At 43.7% G+C, this 20741-nt stretch overlaps 1 protein-coding gene across 9 annotated transcripts in view; it reads left to right on the plus strand.

The window, feature by feature from the left end:
- Positions 1-20741, plus strand: part of AKAP7 (A-kinase anchoring protein 7) — a 127327-nt gene that overhangs the window by 13234 nt on the left and 93352 nt on the right. For all 9 annotated transcript variants that reach the window (XM_038526791.1, XM_038526792.1, XM_038526794.1 and 6 more), the window contains exons 3-4: positions 7405-7544; positions 18789-18925. In XM_038526791.1, the coding sequence (XP_038382719.1) occupies positions 7405-7544; positions 18789-18925 (277 nt within the window). The remainder of the gene's footprint in view (positions 1-7404; positions 7545-18788; positions 18926-20741) is intronic.

Here is a 20741-nt window from a genome sequence, read left to right on the forward strand (position 1 = left end):
TAATCCTCAGAGAAACTCAGTGAGGGAGGTAAATTTTTTTTAGGAAGTTTTAGTAATGTGTTTCTCTATGAATTAGAGAAAGTAATATTGTTAAGTCATAAGTTCAGGAGTCTTAAGAATGGCTACTTTAAAGATTTTGACTATTTACAGAACAAGAAAAAAAAAAGATTATCGAAACAAAGAATCTAGTTTGTTCTCAGCCTTTTGGCTAAGAGGAAGTGTGAGAACAACCACCAATGACAGATGGTCTACTTAATTAAAGCAGTTTCTCCCATAATTCATTCTCTTGTAGTTTTTTGAGGGAATAAATAAAACTTAAGGAAAAATTAAATAACTTTCATAAAACGACACATGCTTTGGGCAGAAAAACAAATGATTGGATTAGAGAATTACAGCCTTTATCAACAAGACTAAATTCATTAGAGCACATTGAAATGGCTACTGAAATCATTATGAAAATTAACAATGTAATAAATTAAATTTATGAGATGAGGTTATGAGCTCTAATCCAGAGAAAGATCCAGGGCGCATGGCCAAGCGTTCTCTGTTTTGCTTCTATGATCACTGATCTTTAATGCTTTTATTAGTAAACTAGATGTTACATGAATCGTTTGCTCATTATTATTTTCATATAAAGTAAATTGAAAGAATAATAGCAAATTGTATTTTTTTACTATTTATTTTTTTAAAAGGTTTTATTTATTCATGAGAGAGAGAGAGAGAGAGAGAGGCAGAGACACAGGCAGAGGGAGAAGCAGGCTCCATGCAGGGAGCCCCATATGGGCCTGGATCCTGGGACCCGGGACCCCGGATCACGCCCTCAGTCCAAGGCAGACGCTTAGCTGCCAAGCCACCCAGGTGCTCCAGCAAATTGTATTTTAGAATATGTAGATTATGATTTTAAGGTTAGAAATAAAATGAAGTTCAGTAAGGAAAGAGGGGATTTGATGCTCTAGCCATACAAGTAAAGTTGACAAATAAAGGGCAAAGAAGATATGCAAACCAGGGAAAAGAGGTTTGGCTCAGTGTATAACCCTGACCACAAATCACCAGGGCTCACTGAACTTAAAAAAACAAAAAGCAAACTTATTACAAGAGCAAATAAAACTATGCTATAGAAGTAAATATTCATAGGATTCTTTTTCTTTTTTGTCCAGCTCTCATCATACAATTTTAAACTTTGCCCTGTCAGTGATGTCTAACAAAAGGAATTTTAATTTATTTTTACATATTTATTTTTAAAGTAAGTTTTATGCCCAAAGTGGGGCTTGAACTCAAAATCCTGAACTCATAATCAAGAGTCGCATATTCCACCAACTGAGCCAGCCAGGTGCCCTGCAAAAGAGAATTTTAGATAATCCAATTGAAAAGAAAGTTAAGTAGTAATGGATAAGATTAGAGAAAACTAAGGGGATTTAGAAAAACCCTCTACTTCTTTATTTTTAGCCGGAGGTTGGTTGGTTGGTTTGTAAAGATTTTATTTGTTTGGGAGAAAGAGAGAGAGCGTGCACACAGTGAGAGCAGGAGCTGAAGTGGGCGGGGGGGCGGGGAACGCAGACCCCCCACTAGCAGGGGGCCCAGCCGGGGCTTGGGTCCCAGGACCTGAGATCACGACCTCAGCCCAAGGCAGATGCTTCACGACTGAGCCGTCCAGGGGCCTCTTGTTTGTTTTTAGGAGGTTGTATTTTGAATTGGGATTTTATGCGGTGTCATTCTCATGATACCAGAATCGCTAAGAGTCAAACAATTACAGATGTCCCCTTCCAGCAGTATGGCCTTCCTTCCCTGGTTGTCCCTAAAACTGACTTACGGAACATTTGAAATGGCAAAGGTAAGTCGCTACAGGAAGAGCAGTTTAGATCTAAAGCACAAAACAACTTAAAATGCTAAAAGCCTCAGTGGTCTCTTAAATACCCATGTTTTTAGGTCTGTTCGTATTGAGTAAGAAACAACAGAAGTGATTCGGTGGCTTAGTTGACAGTGGACGGTGCCGTCCAGGACAGGTGTGTACAGAGGCCCTGGGTTTTGGGGAGCACCTGCCGAAGCCACGTATTGACGATACTGCTCGTGTTCCGTCCTGTTCTGTAGCATCTGTTCTTCGTTTACCCCGTGTCATTCTCTTCTACCCCACCCCATTCCACTCCATTCCAGCCTTTAAAACGTGCTTTTTAATGTTCTCTCAAGTTGATTTCATAACTTGCTAGAGGGTTGATACTAGCAGTTTGAAAAAAGGAAAACTAGGCTATAGGTTCAGGAGTCTCTTTCTACTATGTTAATTTTGAAATGAACTAGAGGTCATAAAATCAGCTGGATTATTAGTTTGGACACCGTTCTTCTTTTTATAAATATTTTTCTTCTTCTTCTTCTTTTTTTTTTTTTTTTTTTTTGGCTATCTCTATATCCAACGTGGGGCTTGAACTCATGACCCCAATATCAAGAGTCTCATGCTCTTCCAACTGCGCCAGTAAGGCACCAATTCACCAATTCCTAATTAGTACAGGTGTTAAGTTAGTACCTTTATTACTGATCACAGAAAACTGTACCTAGAAGAGACTCTAAATAGACATTATCTAGCTGTCCTGCCCCTGCCCCTGTCTTTTTTTTTTCCTTAATATTTATTTATGGAAACTTTCAAGCATTTTCAAAAGTAGGATAGTAGACTGAACCTCATTATTTGTCACCTTTTTCTCACTAGATTATTTTGAGGTATACTCCAGACATATTTTATCTGTAAATACTTTAGTATGTATCTTTAAAAGATAAGGAATCTTTTTATAAAAAAGCATATCCAAAATATTCTTCCCATGACATAAAAATAAGAGTAATTCCTAAGTCATCGAATATTCTGTCAATATTCACATTTCTCTTTGTTATAATTTTTAAAAAAACTGTTCTGAATTAGGATCCAAAGTCTACGCATTATATATGATTGACACGTCTTTTGAGTTTTTTTTCATCTATAGATTTCCCCTTTTTTGTGTTTGTGTGTGTTTGTTAAATAAATTAGGTTGTATAGATCGTGGTCATTTAACGTATTTCTCTGTTCTTTATATTCCAGTAAACTGGTAGATTAAGGACTCTTTTTTTAAAAAAAAGGTTTGTTTGTTTGTTTATTTATTTATTTATTTATTTGTTTGTTTGTTTGTTTATGAGGGAGAAGTGGCCTCGGGAGCCCAGTGGGCAACTAGATCCCAGGCCTGTGGGATCATGACCTGAGCTGAAAGCAGACATTTAAGTGATGGGGCCACCAGGTGCCCTAGATTAAGGACCCTGGATTAAGTTTTTGAATATTTGCAAGAATGCTGCGAATTTCCTATCGTGTGACATCATGAGGCATAAGGTTTCGTTGTCCTGCCTTTTGGTGATGTTAAGATTTACCATCTTGTCACTTCATGTATCCTTATTAAAATTCCCCTTCAGCTTTCTGTTCAATGGATCATCCATTGATAATCTTTGTGTTGATCCATCATTCTGTTAAAAGGTTTCAAAATGCTAATATTGTAACTCTTTTTGCATCATTAGCTGAAAATTTCTGTAAAGAACTTTGCCTAAGTTAACAGTTTGATTCCCTGTATGACTCTTTGCTTATAAGGAAAGGCAGGATAAATGCTTGATATTTTTTCCTCTTTTATCACCAGGTTTGTAGAATAATAGTTCTTTAGGCTACTCCAAAGGTGACCTGTGAATTTTGGTTATAATTTTTCCTTTGAGTATTATAATGAACTGATGGATTTAGACAAAGTTGATCTATTTCAGGCTACTGGAGTTATTCTATCTGATGCTCAAATTGTGCCGTCTTTGGCCCCAGGGAGGCGGGGGGGGGGCGGGGGTGGACTTGCAAACTGGGTCTAGAGACCTTCTAATATGTTGCCAGGAGTCTGAGATCTGGGTTCCTCTGGTATATATTGTGCCTCAGGCCTAGAATATGCTATTTCTCTAAGGACTGGCCAACTTTTTAGGTTCTCAGATAAATGAAGTGACTTGATGGAAAATTCTTGCTGGAAGACTAGTCTTTGGGTCATTGTCCCTTCCACTATCTAGTGCTGCCTCTACGAGACCTAGACAGTGCTAGCTGCCTGGGAAGAGAGGGTGGTATTCCAGACAAGGAGGAAAGGAAGGAAAGGAATGGGGAAGGAAAGGAAAGGAAAGGGCGAAAGGAAAGAAAGGAAGGAAAGAGAAGGAAAAGGAAAGGAGGAAAGGAAGGAAAGGAAAGGAAGAAAAGAAAGAAAGAAGAAAGAAAGAAAGATGAAAGGAAAGAAGAGAGAAGGGAGAGGGGAGGGGAGGGGAGGGGAGGGGAGGGAGGGAGGGGGGGGGGGGGGGGAGAGGAGGAGGGAGAGAGAGAGGGAGGAGAGAGAGAGGGGGAGAGGAGAGAGAGAGGAGAGAGAGAGGAGAGAGAGAGGGAGAGAGAGAGAGGGAGAGAGGAGAGAGGGGAGAGAAGAGAGGGCTAGAGAGAGAGGGAGAGAGAGAGAGGAGATAGGGTCTGCGGTAATAGAGAGGGCGAGAGGGGAGCTTGGCGAGAGGAGATAGGGAGAGCTGCGATGGGCGGATGTACGATGATGAGACGTGGGAGATCTATAGTAGCTCGCTTCTCTCTTTCTCTCTCTCTCTTTCTCTCTTTCTCTCTTGCTCTCTTTCTCTCTCTCTCTCTCTTTCTTTCTCTCTCTCTCTCTTTCTCTCTTTCTCTCTTTCTTTCTTTCTTTTCTTTCTTTCTTTTCTTTCTTTCCTCTTGTTTATTTGACACATAGAGAGCTCGTCCAAGCAGGGGGAGCAGCAGACTCCTCGCTGAGCAGGGAGCCTGATGATGTGGGGGCTCATCCCAGGACCCCGGGATCATGACGTGAGCCAAAGGCAGATGCTCAACCAACTGAGCCACCGGGGCGCGCCTCTCCTTTTCCTTTTGTAGCTACTTTTCCCACACAGACATAGGTTGATAGCTCCCTGTCCCAGCTTCCAGTGAAGCTTGGGGTTAGCCTCGTGTCCTCGTTTGGACAATGGGATATAAAAGGAAGGATGCTGGGAACTTACCTAGAATTAGTTTGTGATTTTACTTTTAAAAATGGGTGTTTTGCTTTAGAAATATTTTTCAGTGCTATCTTTAATTTTTAGAAAACTGCTCAAGATTGTTCTTCATTTTCCATAATCACAGAGAGTACAAGTGGTCTGGATGATGAAAAATAGTAGATAGTTTATTCTTCATCTTAGTTTCTTTTTGGAGTCTTCTAAATGATGTTAGCAGATACACTATCTCCCTAATTCTGTGTAGTTCGGGGTGCCATCTCATAATTTAGTAGTTTAGCTTGTACCAGGAAGTAGCCGAAGAGCTTTCATGTATGAACTCACTCAAAAATGGCCCTGTGCGGTAGCTGTTTATTATTATTTATTATTGTTAATAATATGTATACATTTTTATTATAATTATTATTCTCAGATTATACAGGTAGAAACTGAAGTAAAGAGAATTCATGTGACTAATGTAAAGTCTCACAGCTAGTAAGTAGGGGTCCAGGATTCCATCCCACAAACTCTGATCCAGACTATATTAAAACAGATTTCCATTTCTAGAGCACTGGTTTACCAAGAGCAGATGGAGGTGGGCTAGAAATGTCTGCAGACGGTGCTTTCAAATATATATGGTACTTTATTAGCATATTTTGTGGCTTCTGTTTAAAATTAGTAGATTTAGTTTGTTACTACGATCAAATGTAGGACTGTTTCTTAGATGTCTAAAATTGCAAGCAGCTCGATAGCATATTGATTTGATTTTCCATATTTAAAGAATTGCGTGGGAAATAAAACCCAATGGCATCATATGAGGCAATTCAATCAATGCTCATGATGCAGATGAGAATGTGGCAAAGTTTTTCTTAGTAATAGGATTTATAAAGTTCTGACAAGCTTACCTGTAAACAGGAAGCATATAATAATTTATATTTCAAATACATGTTCTCTGTGAAGATACATCATTTTAACCATATTAATCATCAGGTATATTGTTGAAAAATATAGTAATGAAGTCCATGCACAAACACACCAGATAATTTTGCCCTAACTCGTAGTGCTGTACTTAGACTTATTACCCGGGTTGCCTTGCCCTTACTTTACCCCTTACCTTCTAGATGTCACAAGTGTATGTTAGTCCTGGAAAGACAGCATGTCTATTTCTACAAACCTTTAGTTTTTAAATTGTAAACATACTTTACTAATTTTTTAAAAGATTTTATTTATTTATTTATTTATTTATTTAGAATAAGGAGTTTGGTAAGATCAGGATCGCGTAGGCACACGGGCTTGTGCTGCGGGTTGAGCTGACTTCCCACAAGGCATTGTGTGTAATGATCACTAGGGTCTCTTAGAGTTGATCCCAAAGATGGAACTGACCTCTAGGATTGAATGTAAATAAGGGGGTTTCTTCTTTTCTAAGGTTATACCCTTTTCTAAGGTTATACCTCAGAATATGCAATTATACTTGAATTTTTACTAAGTCTCTGCAAGGCACTCCATTCTGAACAGTAAGTTATTGTCCAGGAAGGCGCAGCCTGAAAACTGTCAGTGGTGATTTTGTACGCACAGGGGAGTTGCTGATAGAGTCTGTGAAAAAAGGAGACAACAGCATTTTCATACTGATTTGGTAATTATTTCTGGGGGCATAGCTTCATAATTAGAATTGTTGGGTGTTGTAAATGAGTCTTTTGAAGATGACGTTAACAAGTAGGCTCCTAAGTGCTTCTCAACTATTTGTGGTTAAGGACCAGTTTTGTTTTGTTTTAATTTCCTATTTGTTGCCAACTGATATTTTTGTAAAATAGAGTAAAAAAATGAACTATTAGAAAAATGAAAAAAAAACCCCACAAAATAGAAACCAAAATTCAATAGACAAAATTACTTTGCTTCCTCCTATGGAAGTTTCTAAAGCAGTCTCTTGACGCCGACCACAGACCAGACTTGGAGTGGCGTTGCTATCAGTGGTTATGTTGTGGAAGTCACAAATAGACATATACAAGATGGGTGAAAAAAATGATCTTTTCTGATATCATGAGAATTGTGGCCCCGGGGAGAGGATGATTGTTAGTGGAGCTCTAGATCATGGGCCACTTCTGGCCAACCCTCTGCTTTGTAAAGAGGTTTTATTGGAACACAGCTGCACCTACTCCTCTGTGTTTGTCTACAGCAGACTTGGATAGTTTTGACCAAGACCATGTGATATGCAAAGCCCCAAATATTTACTCTGGGGTCCTTTACAGAAGAGTTTGCTTGGTCCTGCTTTCGACGTGAAAATGACTCTAATGGGTGATTGGTACTTATATAGTGCTTGTTTCCTTTGTTTGTTTGTTTGGTTTGTTTTTGCACTAAATTATCTTTGTTTAAATACATCAGACATATTATTGTTTGACTTTTTCTCTCTAGTCACTGATGCACCCCACATAAATTTGGAGAGAAGTAAAGAAAATGAACGGATCAGTAAAGATCAAATAAAGAAGAGGAAAAAAAAGCAAAAAGGTTATCAACCCAACTATTTCCTATCCATTCCGATCACCAACAAAGAGGTGCTTTGATTTTTTAATTGGAGTATGGTTGACACACAATGTCACTTTAGTTTCAACTGTGCAGCATGGGGACGTGACGGTCTGTACAGTGGGCTGCACCCCGTCACAGATGGAATAGCCCCCGTCTGTCCACACCGGGGACTGCGACCCCTACGCTGTGCCCTTTCATCCCTGTGACTTGTTCATTCCTTGACTGGAAGCCTGTTCCTCCCCCTCCCCTTCACCATTTTCCCATCCCCCTTCCACACTCCCCTCAGGCCACCCTCACTTCTTTGTATTTATGGGTTTGTTTTGGCTTTTTTGTTTGTTTGTTTATTCATTTGTTTTGTTTTTTTTAAAGGTTTTTTTTTTTAACTGTTTTACTCTAAAGTTTATTTTAAATTTAAATTACACTAAATGCTTATAAGCCCATTTGCTCTCAGCTCTTCAGTGTCTTTGGTGGCATTTTAGCTGGGTATATGAGAAATAATCCTGTTTAAACAATAGAATGCATTTAAACAGTAATTTTGGGAAATAGTATTTAAGCAATCCTATTTAAACATTAATTTTGCAAAAGCCTTTTGAAAAGTGTTGCCAGGTGGCATGTCAGGGTCGGTTCTCTGTAAGTGTGTATTTGCCGTAATGGAGGAACCCTTCAGAAGCAGGGAGCAGTGGCCAGGTAGGAAAAGAGGATTCCAAAATCTCTTCTGGAAAGTAAAGTGGGTTTCTTGCTGCTTAGTCCTGTGTATGGTGAGGATGACTGCAACATAGTAGTTTCTTAAAAAATTACTCATTGTTGTACCAATTTAATATTGCATGATAAACTTGGGTAGAAGTCTATTAAAAATCTGAAAAATTAATGGGGTATGAATAATAAACAGGACCAGCCAATTGGCCCAAACTAAGAACCCCTTGTATGTGGCGGAGAGCTGCAGTATCTAATTAAAGCTGCTGGAGCAGGGGGTGGGGAAGGAAGCTGCCCTGGAAGACTGGCTGTTTTCACATCTTGGTGCGGTTCGAGAGGCAGATCTGAGTTTCCGTTTGATTGTGGACCATGATGCCCTTTACTAGTATTAAACAACAAAAACCCCAAGTACATTTGAAGACCCGGTTGGCTTTAGTGAGCAAGTCCTGAACGGGGCAGCCTCTCATCTGGCGAAGAGGAACGGGCTCCGTCAGGCTGCAGGAGAGGGCAGGGTTTAGAGGTAGAGATGGGGAGGAAAGAAGGAAACTGTGGGCAAAGGATCCATCCTTTTAGGCAAGGTCACCCTCCGAAGGAGAAAGGACAGGTCTGTCAGTAAACTTACTCGTGCCCACCAGGAAACCCCACGCGACGGGTAAGTCCCTGGGGCGGTTAGGGTAGGTGTCACTTCTTGCTTTGCCGACACGAGGCCCTTCGCCCCTGTGGTTCCATTCTGGGCCTCTGGTTTCTTTTTAAGGCACCTTTTGCAGTGGCTCCTCCCCTTATTTAACTAGAATGTTTCTGGGGAATGCTAATGAATTTGGAAAAAATCAAAGCAAATGAAAATTGAAATCAAATAAATATCAAAAGAAAAAAATATTCTTGATGCATTCCAGGCAATTTTTGGTCTGTGAGATCACAGTTTAGCTGGGGAGAGAAGATACATAAAAAAAGAAATTTGTATTACTTAGCGATTTTTGTAAAAAATAGAATTTTCTATTTATTTTTAAAATTTTATAGTTTATTTTTTAAAGTATTTTATTTATTTATTAGAGATAAAGAGAGAGAGTTTTTAAAAGTATTTTATTGATTTATTAGAGAGAGAGAGAGAATGCAGGCATGAGCCCGAGGAGGAGCAGAGGGTGAGGACAAAGCAGACTCCCCCGCTGACCAGGGAGCCTGATTCGGGGCTCGATCCTGGAATCCCAGAGATCGTGATCTGAGCCGAAAGCACTTAACCGACCTTGCCCCACGATACGAGGTTTTAGAACTTAATGCAGTAAACAATTAGATTATGATCTTACTGGTCCATACCTGTAAAATATGATGGGTTAACATTATGATAGTCCTTCAGAGTATTTAGGTGACACAAAGTTTAATGTCATCAGCAATGATCTATTATGTTATATGTTATATTAAAATACCTGGGGGATCCCTGGGTGGCTCAGCGGTTTGGTGCCTGCCTTTAGCCCAGGGCGTGATCCTGGAGACCCGGGATCGAGTCCCGCGTCGGGCTCCCTGCATGGAGCCTGCTTCTCCCTCTGCCTGTGTCTCTGCCTCTCTCTCTCTCTCTCTCTCATAAATAAATAAATCGTTAAAATAAATAAAATAAAATAAAATAAAATACTTGTGAGTTATTTGGACAGGTTTTCTTTGAAATTTAGGATCGTAGGTACACACGGAAGTCAGAAGACAGCTGGAGGGCAAAGGTGGTCCCGTTTAACGGAGAAGTCAGAAGCTAAGTCCTCAGGACCCAGAGTGTGGAACAGGCAAGGTGACTTCGCAGGGACCCCCAATCTATGATTGGGAGAGCCCCCAGGTTCCGTATTTTGCTTTGCTGCGGAGAGCTTGTCCTACTACTTCCCTCAGTGTAGAATCTGGGGGAGCACTTCTCTAAGTTGCTTTACCCGGCCCTCCGTGGGGCCTGCCCCCTTCTCACGTCCGTCCGGGCCCTCGGGGTGATCTGAGCAGTCCCCCACCCCCCCAGGCTGGCCTGGCCCTCCTCGCCTAGCTCTGGCCTCCTGCCTCTCCAGTGAAGATCACTGGGGTCATGAGGTGTGGAGGGCACGTGGCCCAGGAGTTCTTTCCTTGTGCACCTTGTTCGGGATTTGGGCCCCAGCAGTGCCCGGAGGAGGGGAAGAGAGGATGGCCTGCGCTCTGGGTCTCACCTTGCAGGCTGCCTTAGCCTGTGAGTCTGCCTCTCCCTCTCTGGGAGGCGGTGTAGACAGCTGGAAGATGGGCCTTGTTTGAAGACATCCGGGTACAGACTTCCTGCGGAGGTAGGGGAGGTGACTTGATTTGTGTCATTTTACATTTCTTTAGGTGTAAAATGGAGGTGATCATTGTTTTCTGAACCCACATCTGGGCCCACCACCCGCCTGCTTCTGTGTCTCCCTATTCCCCGCGGGCGTCAGGACTAAGACATGGCTTTGCCATGTCCCCCGAGGCTCTGCACAGACCCGCTTTCCCCGCTTTGGCACCGGTTCCTTGTGCTTGAGACCCTGTGACCTCGGACCTGCCGGCTTCCTTTTGCCCCCAGAGAAGGCCTCTCCTGTCCGGGAGTTTTGTTTTGGTTTGGTTTTCTCCTCTTGGTTTTGTTAATGACAAAATCTCAGCCCGCCCTCTTTGCTGGTGACCCCCGCCCAGTCGCTGGCCCCCACATGACCTGTCATCCCTGCCACCTGAGCACGGTTGTCACCCTCCCCAGCCTCTCCGGCTCGTCCTCTGTACCCAGAGCAGAGCTTGGTAGCAGCAGAGATGCTGCAGGTGCCCACAGGGGCTGCAGGTGCTCGGGCACACCCAGTCACACCAGCAGTGGCGGAGGGTTCAGGAACTCCAGGGTCACGATAGAGGTCCCGAAGCCATGGGGTGGGGTGGCTCGGCAACCGCAGGGGCCAGGGGCCTGGAGGCCCAGGATTTGGCCGCTTCCCTCTCCAGGGTGCTGTGTGGGCGACGACGGGCGCAGAGGCGGGAGGGGACAGGGTCACGACGTACATTTTGCATCTTTTATGAACGTCTTTTTTGTTTGTTTTAAAGTATCAAATGTTATTTTTCTTTAAAAACTGCTTATGGGCTTTTGTGGGAAGGCCTGGGAAAAGAAGCGGCGTTTATAACGTGTTTCAATGGGAGACTGTGTGCCAAGTTCCAATTAAGTGACCTGCAAACAGGCTTCTGGAAGGGAGCACATTCACAATGAGCTGCTCTACTTTTGGCCTCTACTTGTTGGCATCTAGTTTTTTTGTTGTTGTTGTTTTTTGGCATCTAGTTTTAAAGAAAAAAAGGATTCAGATTTACATGGGTCTTTGATTTTAAAACCCATTCTTAGATGTTTGAAATTCTTCCTTAATGGAAATTCATATTTTTTTTTTAGGAATAGAACTGGACAATGAATTAGAATGGCCGCATATAAATATCCTAATTTCAAGTATATGAAAGAGTCTGTTTCTCCACTACCTGCAATTATACATTAGCTTAAAAATAAGAAGAAAAATATTTAATATAATAAATCTTACATGTTTCTTAAATGGCTAGAATTGTCTAATTGTTAATTCTAGTTGGATTTACTTTTGTTGGTTTTATGTGCTTTCTTATGAGTAGTAATATTATAAGATAAATCAGCGCTGAAAAAACGCAAGGGAACAATTAGAAACTGATTGAATTCAGGAGAATGTTAATTTTTTACAAGATAATTTTTTACACTAATGGAAAAATATTCTTTGGGGGTTTTAAAAGGCATTTGCAACATTTAATCCCATATTTCATCATTTTGTAACGTGAAAATTGCTGATCTTACACAATAATAATTGCATATTTGTGCATTCAGTTCTTTCCTGGGAAGTATAATTGTGAAAGTATTTGATACCATTGTGTGCATGTGAACCACTGGGTAGATGTGGAAAATCCTCCTGTTGGAGATTGATTTTTTACTTTTACTCCAGTTTTGCTCTGTCATCAATCTTTCAAGTTCTTTTCATGGTTGTAGAAAAGCAAGAAAAATGAAAGTGCTCAGCATTGAAGAAAAGTTACGGTAGCAAATTGAAGTGAAATTCTAGTAAATCTTAATGAGGCAGCAAATTTGGGAACAATATAAGTTAACAGCTTCAAAAAATTCCGAAAATAATGTCAAAAGATGGGGGTCAAAGACATTCTCGTCTGTGCTGGTGTGTGGCTTGTCTTCCTCGTGCAGAAGCGCTGTAACTTTAAGGCTTTGCCTTTGCACCCATGAACGCTTTGAGTCAATTAGAAAGCTTAAAAGATATAAAAGTGAATTTTCTAACTGCATTATTTTTAGGCATGTGGGGCATGGCTTAGTGCTGAGGTTTAACAGGTGGAAGTGTGTGCTTATTCCCTAAACACAAATATTTAGGATTTTTTTATTTTTATTATTTTTTTAATATTTAGGATTTTAATGATGCCTTATTTTTAAAAGTTTCTGTCAATATTCTATTTAAATATGACTCTCTAGTATTAGGTTTTCTGAATGTGCCTGTATGGTGCTGTCAGTGGCTAGGGATTGTGGTGACGGATAAGCTTTAAGGGCTTTGTAGACTTTGAAACAGTGGCTGCAACAATTAGTTTCCTTTGGCCTTTACTGACTTTGGTACTTTATACACTGGGTTGCAGAAGAAGACTGAAGTTTTTTTCGTTTTTCTTTTATGTTTTAAGAATGTAATTAGGAATACAAAAAAACATTTAAAAAGCTCTTAAGATGATATCAAGCAATATGTAAACTAATCTGGAGCATCATAGGGAGCATCAAAGCGTGGCTGGAAATACATCACCTGATCGGGGCGCGTTGCTGGCTCAGTTGGAGGAGCATCCAACTCTTAATCTCAGGGTTGTGAGTTGGAGCCCCATGTTGGATATAGAGATTATTTACATAAATAAAACTTTTTTTTTTTTTTAAAAAGGAAAGAAATCACTTCATTACATTATCTTTAGAATTTTTGTAGGTTGAGGTTAATCCTGTATTATAAGTGCTGTGTGACATTAGGGAATTAATCTTCAAAGTATTTTATGGTTTTTAATATTTAACTTATTTAAAATAGTCTGGAACTATTTTACCATATTTAATTTACAAGCTACTGGATGGTCTGGAACGATTTTACCATGCTGGGCATTGCACTATGATGTTGAATACACAAACAAATGCAGTTTTTTAGTATTATCCTGAATTTATATATAATTAGTATTTGAGCCCAGAATGAAGAATGTTTGTATGAAAATGCAGACAACTTACCTGCTAGGTGCAAGTAGCAAGCCCCTGGGGGCCTGGTGGGCACAGGTGGCTGAGCATCCAACCCTTGTCTTTGGCCCAGGTCATGACCTTGGGGTTCTGGCTGGAGCCTGTGATGGAATCTGTGCTCAGTGGGGGGTCTGCTCGGGGCTCTTCTCTGCCCCCACTCACACACACACTCTCCCTCTCTCAAATAAATAAAACAAACCTTTAAATGAACCAACCAAACAAAAACAAGCAGCAAGTCCCTAGCAATGCCATAATCGTCTCCAAACATTGCTGAACGGTCCCTGGGAGGCAGAACCGCAAGGGCAGAGGGCCACAGATTATAATTGGGGCAGTCCCACCCCTCGAATCAGGCGAGTGGTGTAGGGCTTACGGGGCATTTTCACGGAGCTTATGTCCTGGGACCCGTGACACAGCTCTGTGAGTTCGGCCATGCAGATTCCAACATTCCTATTTTGCAGCTGAAGAAGCCAAGACTCCGTGAGACGAGGTGACTTGTGTGGCCTCACACCTATGGTAGACTCGGGTTAAAATCCAGAATTTCTGAGCCAAGTTCAGCATTCTTAATTAGCATCGCTCTGCGTATGTGAGTTCTCATCCTGTGCTACTCTCCCTGTTCAGCCAAACCAGAGTTACCACTTGTACCCCTGAGATTTGGAGATGTAATTACATCGTTTAGAGGCATGACTTTGTTTTTAAATTGAAGTATGGTTGGCACACAGCGTCCAGTCGTCTCGGGTGGACAGCCTAGGGATTTGGCCATCTACGTTAGGCCGTGCTCACCCCGAGTGCAGCCCCCGTGGGTCACCCCCCAGCCCCAGCTCGTGCCACCGGCCATGCTGCCCGCGCTGTGCCTTTCATCCTCGGACTTGCTCAGCCCACCGCGAGCCTGCGTCTCCCACCCCCCACCCGCTGCCCATCCTACCCTCCTACCTACCCCTGAGAGCCGTGAGTGTGAATTCTGTTTCTGTAGGTCTGTTTCTGGTTTTTGTTTATTTGTTTTGTGCTTTAGATTCCATATAGAGGTCAACTCTTAGGATATTTATCTTTCTCTGTGTGGCTCAGCATAATACTCTCCAGGTCCGTCCATGTTTTTTGCAAATGGCAAGATCTTTGATACCTGATTAACATTCCAATATATAAATATACATAGATATTTATAGTGGAATTATATAGACATGTATAATATCTTCTCTATCAGTGGACACCAGGGTGGCTTCCACAATTTGGATATTGTAAATTATGCTGCAATAAACATGGAGGTGCATGTATGTTTTTGAATTATTATTTTCATTTTCTTTGGTTAAATACCTAGTAGTGGAATTACTGGATCACATGGTATTTTTAATTTATTGAGGAACCTCCATGTTGTTTTCCACAGTGGTTGTAACTATATACCCACCAACAGTGCATGAGGGATCCTTTTTCTTCACATCCTTGTCAACACTTGTTATTTTCTTTTCTTTCTTTTTTCTTTTCTTTTCTTTTTTCTTTTCTTTTCTTTTCTTTTCTTTTCTTTTTCTTTTTCTTTTTCTTTTTCTTTTCTTTTTCTTCTTTTTTCTCTTTTCTTTTTCTTTTCTCTTTTCTTTTTTCTTTTCTTTTTCTCTTTTCTCTTCTTCTTTTGTCTTTTTGATTCTAGCCCTTCTGAGAGGTATAAGGCGATATCTCACTGTGGTTTTGATTTGTGTTTTCCTGATGATGAAGACGTTGAGCATCTTTTCATGTGTCTGTTGGCCATCTGGATGTCTTCTTTAGAAATGTCTCTTCAGGTCCTCTGTCCATGTTTTAATTAGATTATTTGTTTTTTTGGTGTTGAGTTATATATATTCTTTGGTTATTAAACAAATGTCATTTGAAAGTATCTTCCCCAGGGACACCTGGGTGGCTTAGTCGGCTCAGGTCATGATCCCAGGGCCCTGGGGTTGAGCATTGGGCTCCCTACTCAGCGAGCAGTCGGCCTCTCCCTTTCTCACTGCTCCTCCCCCTTGCTCTTGCTTCCTCGCTGGTGTTCACTCTCTGTCTCAAATAAGTAAATAAGGGCAGCCCGGGGGGCTCAGGAGTTTAGCGCCTTTGACCCAAGGCCTGATCTTGGAGACCTGGGATCGAGTCCCATGTCGGGCTCCCTGCATGGAGCCTGCTTTTCCCTCTGCCTGTGTCTCTGCCTCTCTCTGTGTCTCTCATAAATGAATAAATAAAATCTAAAAAAAAAAACAAAAGTAAATAAAATCTTTAAAAAAAATCTGTAGGTTGCCCTTTCACTTTGTTGATTTCTTTTGCTGTACAAAAGCTTTTTATTTTGGTGTGATCCCAATAGTTTGTTTTTGCTTTGTTTTTCTTGCCTTAGGAGTTGTATCTAGAAAAATGTTGCCAAGACCAATGTCAAAGAGATGATAGCCTTTGTTTCCCTCTAGGAGATTTATGGTTTCAGGTCTCACATTTAGGTCTTTTAATCCATTTTGAGTTTATTTTTTGTCTATGGTTTGAGAAAGTGGTCCAGTTTTATTCTTCTACATGTTGCTTTCCGGTTTTCTCAACACCATTTGTTGAAGAGACTTTTTCCTGTTGTATTTCTGTCTCCTTCATCATAGATTAATTGAGCATATGAGTGTATTTTTCTTTTTTGGGCTTTCTGTGTTGTCCCATTGATCTCTGTGTCTATTTTTGTGCCAGTGCCAGAGGTCTAACAGCTTTGAGCACCTCTGATGCCCTTGACACTGGGTGAGGCCCTTTCCATATGAACCTTGACCCTCTTAAGTTGCTTTGTTAGGCCCATAAGCCAATTTCAGTATTTCGCTATACCTGGAAAAAACTCAAAAATTCAAATTTAAAATAATTTGTGAGTAATATAAATTTACTTTAAAGGTCTTTTTGAGAGGGCCAATGTATTCCATCACACAGTATCCAGTAAGACTTCCTAAAAATCTTTGAATTCCTTTTTTCCCCCTCAGTGTTTCATTCTTAAGCCAGTACCCACATCTCTGCCCCCTTTGTCCCATCTAGAAAACAAGCCAATTCCTTGTATCTGTTGCATTTTTTCTTGTGTGTTGTAATTTATTCTTAAATTTCTTTGTTTTGGTATATGATTTTAAACAGATTTTTTTTATCTTCTATTTTTCAATTTATTTTCATAGAGTTAATACCAATACCTACCACATAGAGATGTTCAGAGGCTTCAGTGGACTAATATGTGTAAAATGCTCACTTTGGTACCTAGAACCTAGTGATCACACCATATAGGTTAGTTAGTGCTATTGTTCTTTATTATTTTTTGTTTTGTTTTCTTAATTAAACTTTTTTTGAGAAAAAATAATTTATTTCTGTAAGTAAGGGAGTAGATAATTAAATTATGGGGCATACAATTGGAACCCCGTGCCATTAAAGAAAATGAAGATATTCGATATATTTAATGATTTGGAAAATGTCTAATAAATTTTAGGTGCAAAAGCACATCTCAGCATGATGTGACCTGACCGTTACTGATGTATCCTCAGGCCAGTTCTCTTCTTTTTTTTTTTTTTTCCAGTTCTCTTCTTTATCTTAACTTTACTTTAATTCCGGCACAGGGAACGCACAGTGTTGTATTGGTTTCAGCTGTACTTTTGCATGTTGTTTCTCTTACTGTTATGAATAGCCAAGGTGTGGTGGTGGGTTAGAGAAATAAACATGGCCCTGGAGGAGTTGACAGTCGAATTTTATTGATACAGAGTTAGAGGAGAGGGACTCTGCGCGACCCTCATGTGCCGTCGGGTCAGGAGCACTTGGTTTCTCAGGCTCTGGGATTCGTCGAAGGGACCCCTGGCCTTGGGCCATCGCACGTCAGGTGTTGCTACATCACTGCCTCCCAGAAAACCCCCTTTCCTGTGTCGCCATCGCCCAGATGGCAAGGGAAAGAGACCGGCGAGGCGATTGTGGGGACACAGATTTACTGTGAAGCTGCCCGGGAGGCCAGGTCCCTGGGCAGCGAGGTCCCCGGGCAGCCAGGTCTCTGGGAGGCCAGGTCCCCGGGCAGCTAGGTCCCCGGGAGACCAGGTGCCAGGGAGGTCAGATCCCTAGGAGACCAGGTACCAGGGAGGCCAGGTCCCCAGGAGACCAGGTACCAGGGAGGCCAAGTCTTCAGGAGGCCAGGTCCCCGGGCAGCCAGGTCCCAGGGAGGCCAGGTCCCCGGGGAGGCCAGGTCCCCAGGGGGCCAGGTCCCTGGCCAGCCAGGTCCCCGGGAGGCCAGGTCTTCAGGAGGCCAGGTCCCCAGGAGGCCAGGTCCCTGAGGGCATCTCGGGGTTTGCCCAGTTCCCTCCTGTGGGTACTGGGAGTGTTGTTGGGAGAAAGTAGCGACTCCAGCATCAGGACAGTCCATTGTGCTCCGAGCCCCTTTGTCCGATCTCGCAGTGTCATAGTAGCCCCTGCCCCTGTTGTGGCCCCTGCCCTCCCTCTGGTCACTGAATGAGCGCCCAGCCTCCTGGCTCCTGGGAGCGCTCTCCTCTCCGAGGGTGGCTCGCTTTGCCATCAGCTGTGAGCTTCTCAGCGACTCTCCTTGCCCGGCTGTGCCCCTCCTCATACATCTGGGCAAGTGACAATAGTCACTCCTGTTGAGATTATTGCTGTCCTAAAAAATCTTAAAGGCCGTGAAGAATGGGTTCTCAGACACATTCACTTGGGGACAAATAAATAATACTTCCAACAGGAATGGAATGTTGTCTGCTGGCTTGACCTTTCTGTGGCAAGAATAAAACTTTTTTTTATTTTATTTTAGGAAAGATCATGATTATCATGAGTCATACTGCATATTCTAAGGACCATTTTTTGAAAAGCTGCATGGTCACTGAGAGATTGTCAACCAGGGGGTTCAACCCAGTGACTCAGTTTGTAAAATAAGGGTATTAGGCTTGATTTTTTTTTAAAGCTTTATTTATTTATTTGTGTGTGTGTGAGAGAGAAAGAGAATGGGAGGGGCAAAGGGAGAGGGGAGAATCTCAAGCAGACGCCCTGCTCAGCACGGAGCCCCAGATGGGGCTCGACCTCATGACTCTGAGATCCGGACCTGAGCTGAAATCAAGCATCAGGTGTTTGACCGCCTGAGCCTCCCAGGCACCCGTAGGTTTGATGTTTTTAAGATGGACACGGATTGCACGATTCTTCAAGACTTATATATCCTATTAAGCTTCCAAAATTCATTTTATCCAGGGTATTTGAGAACAAATAGGTAATTAAGCATTGTTGAGTTGAGGAATCTTGACATCGTTCTAATTTTGGTCGTTGCTTATTTTTCTTCTTGACTGACGTGTCGTCTTAGGAAATCTTGCTTACCTAACCTCTGTTCTGTGTATATATGTGTGTGTGCGATTAGATTACGAGAGGAATTAAGATCCTGCAAAATGCAATACTCCAGCAAGATGAGCGACTAGCCAAAGCCATGACCAGTGACGGCTCCTTTCACATAACCCTGCTGGTGATGCAGCTATTAAACGAAGATGAAGTCAACCTGTGAGTACTACGTCTTCCTCGAATATCATTTTCCAGATTATTACTTTGGTATGAGTGAACATAGCAGAACCCAAAGAGGCGCTGAAATTCTGAGGAAACATCCTTTGTTATAATTTATTTCAGTTAATAGTCAATGTGCGGAATTAGCAATGCAAATATTCCTTCTAATCTAGGCTTTTAAACTCTGTTACTGTCGTCAAATAGTGGCCCTGGGTCTGTGGTTGCTGCCTGCGTTGATCGTGGACGCCCTCTGGGGCTGACCACGCAGGTTCGGATTCTTGGTAAAGGTCGGGAGCCACGGCCCAACCACCTCTGAATGGCTGCCTGGTTCAGGGCGAATCATGCGCTTTTTGAGGAAACGGGGACCGTAATAGTTCTAGTGCATGCCGCTGCCGCCAGCCTGCGGTGGGGGGCCTCGGCCTTCCCCTCCCCTGGGGATGCTTGCGGGCGCATGTCATGGCTCCTTCCTGGTAACCCTCCGTGTGGTTCTGGTTCAGCCTGGGTTCTGGGTTCTAGCTCTCTGGAGAAGCAGTCCTACCACCTTGCAGTCGCTCCCGTTTTCTCCGTCGCCTGTCGCTTCCCAAGAGAATGAAGGACACGGCTTGGCTGGGGGCGGCCGCCCGTCGGGACCCACGGTCCTGTCCAACCTGGAGCCGCCACGGGCGGCAGGGACACTCTGGGGGAGCCCTGGCTCAGCAAGGCTGGGAGACCCGGGTCACGGAGATGGGCGAGCCCAGCAGGTGCCTCGGTGGGCACCCTCGTCCCCGGGCCCACCAGGACCCAGACACAGTGCCGCAGGGCCTGTGTCCTGCCGGGTGGCCTCGGAGGCCGGGCGGGCGGGTGGGAAGGAAGCCCGGGGCTTGCTGGCAGGGCCCCTGCTTCGGCAGCACGTGCGGCTCCCAAGGCCAGAGGAGCAAGGGTGCGCGGGGCGCCACCGGGGTACCCAGGACGTGGCCCGGCTGTGTCCCCGAAGTGGGACCCTGAGGATGGGCAGGCCGACCAGAGGGCCTACTCAGTCCTCCTAGGAGAACGTGGGCCCCGGGAAGGGGAGGGGAGGGGGCTCCCTCCTGGAAGGAGGCTTGTACCCCGGAGACCTTTTTAAACCAGAAAAGGTTGAGCCACCGTCATCAGCGGGTTTGGATCCATCTGTGTCCTTGGAGCTGGGTCTCTGCTCCCCAGGCTGCACCCCCACGGATGTGGCTTCCTTTGTTCTCCTAACGGAGCGGGAGGCCACAGTGGAGGCCGCAGTGAGGCCCCAGCGAGGAGGCAGGAGCCCTAGGAAGTGGCCAACTCTGGTCAGCAGGGAGGCCGGAGCCAGTCGGTCCCCTTACCACTCAGGGAGGCAGCATGAGGCTGCGGGGCCTAGATGGGGGATGGGGGGGCAGAGACCCTGCTTGGGCACCATGGCCTCCTACAGCCCGAGGCCTCCAGTGAGGGGCACGTGGTGGGCAGCAGGGCCAGGTGACGGCAGGTGCCTCCCCCGTCCCAGGCTGGTCCACGTCCCGGTGCAGGCAGGATGCTTTGAGGGAGGTTTGGGGGCCCTCTGGGTTGTCACGGTGGGGCTCGGTGAGGGGAGGGTCGCTGGGCTGCCCGTTAGGGCCCCGTGCCATCCGGCCCCCATCAGGCCCCCATCCAGCCCCCATCCGGCCTCCATCCAGCCCAGCCATCCAGCCCCTATCTGGCCCCCATCCGGCCCCCATCCGGCCCAGCCATCCGGCCCCCATCCGGCCCCCATCTGGCCCCCATCTGGCTTCCATCCAGCCCCCATCCGGCCCCCATCCGGCCCCCATCCAGCCCCCATCTACCCCCATCCGGC

This window comes from Canis lupus, chromosome 1 (genome assembly GCF_011100685.1).
Source record: "Canis lupus familiaris isolate Mischka breed German Shepherd chromosome 1, alternate assembly UU_Cfam_GSD_1.0, whole genome shotgun sequence".
NCBI lineage: Eukaryota > Metazoa > Chordata > Mammalia > Carnivora > Canidae > Canis > Canis lupus.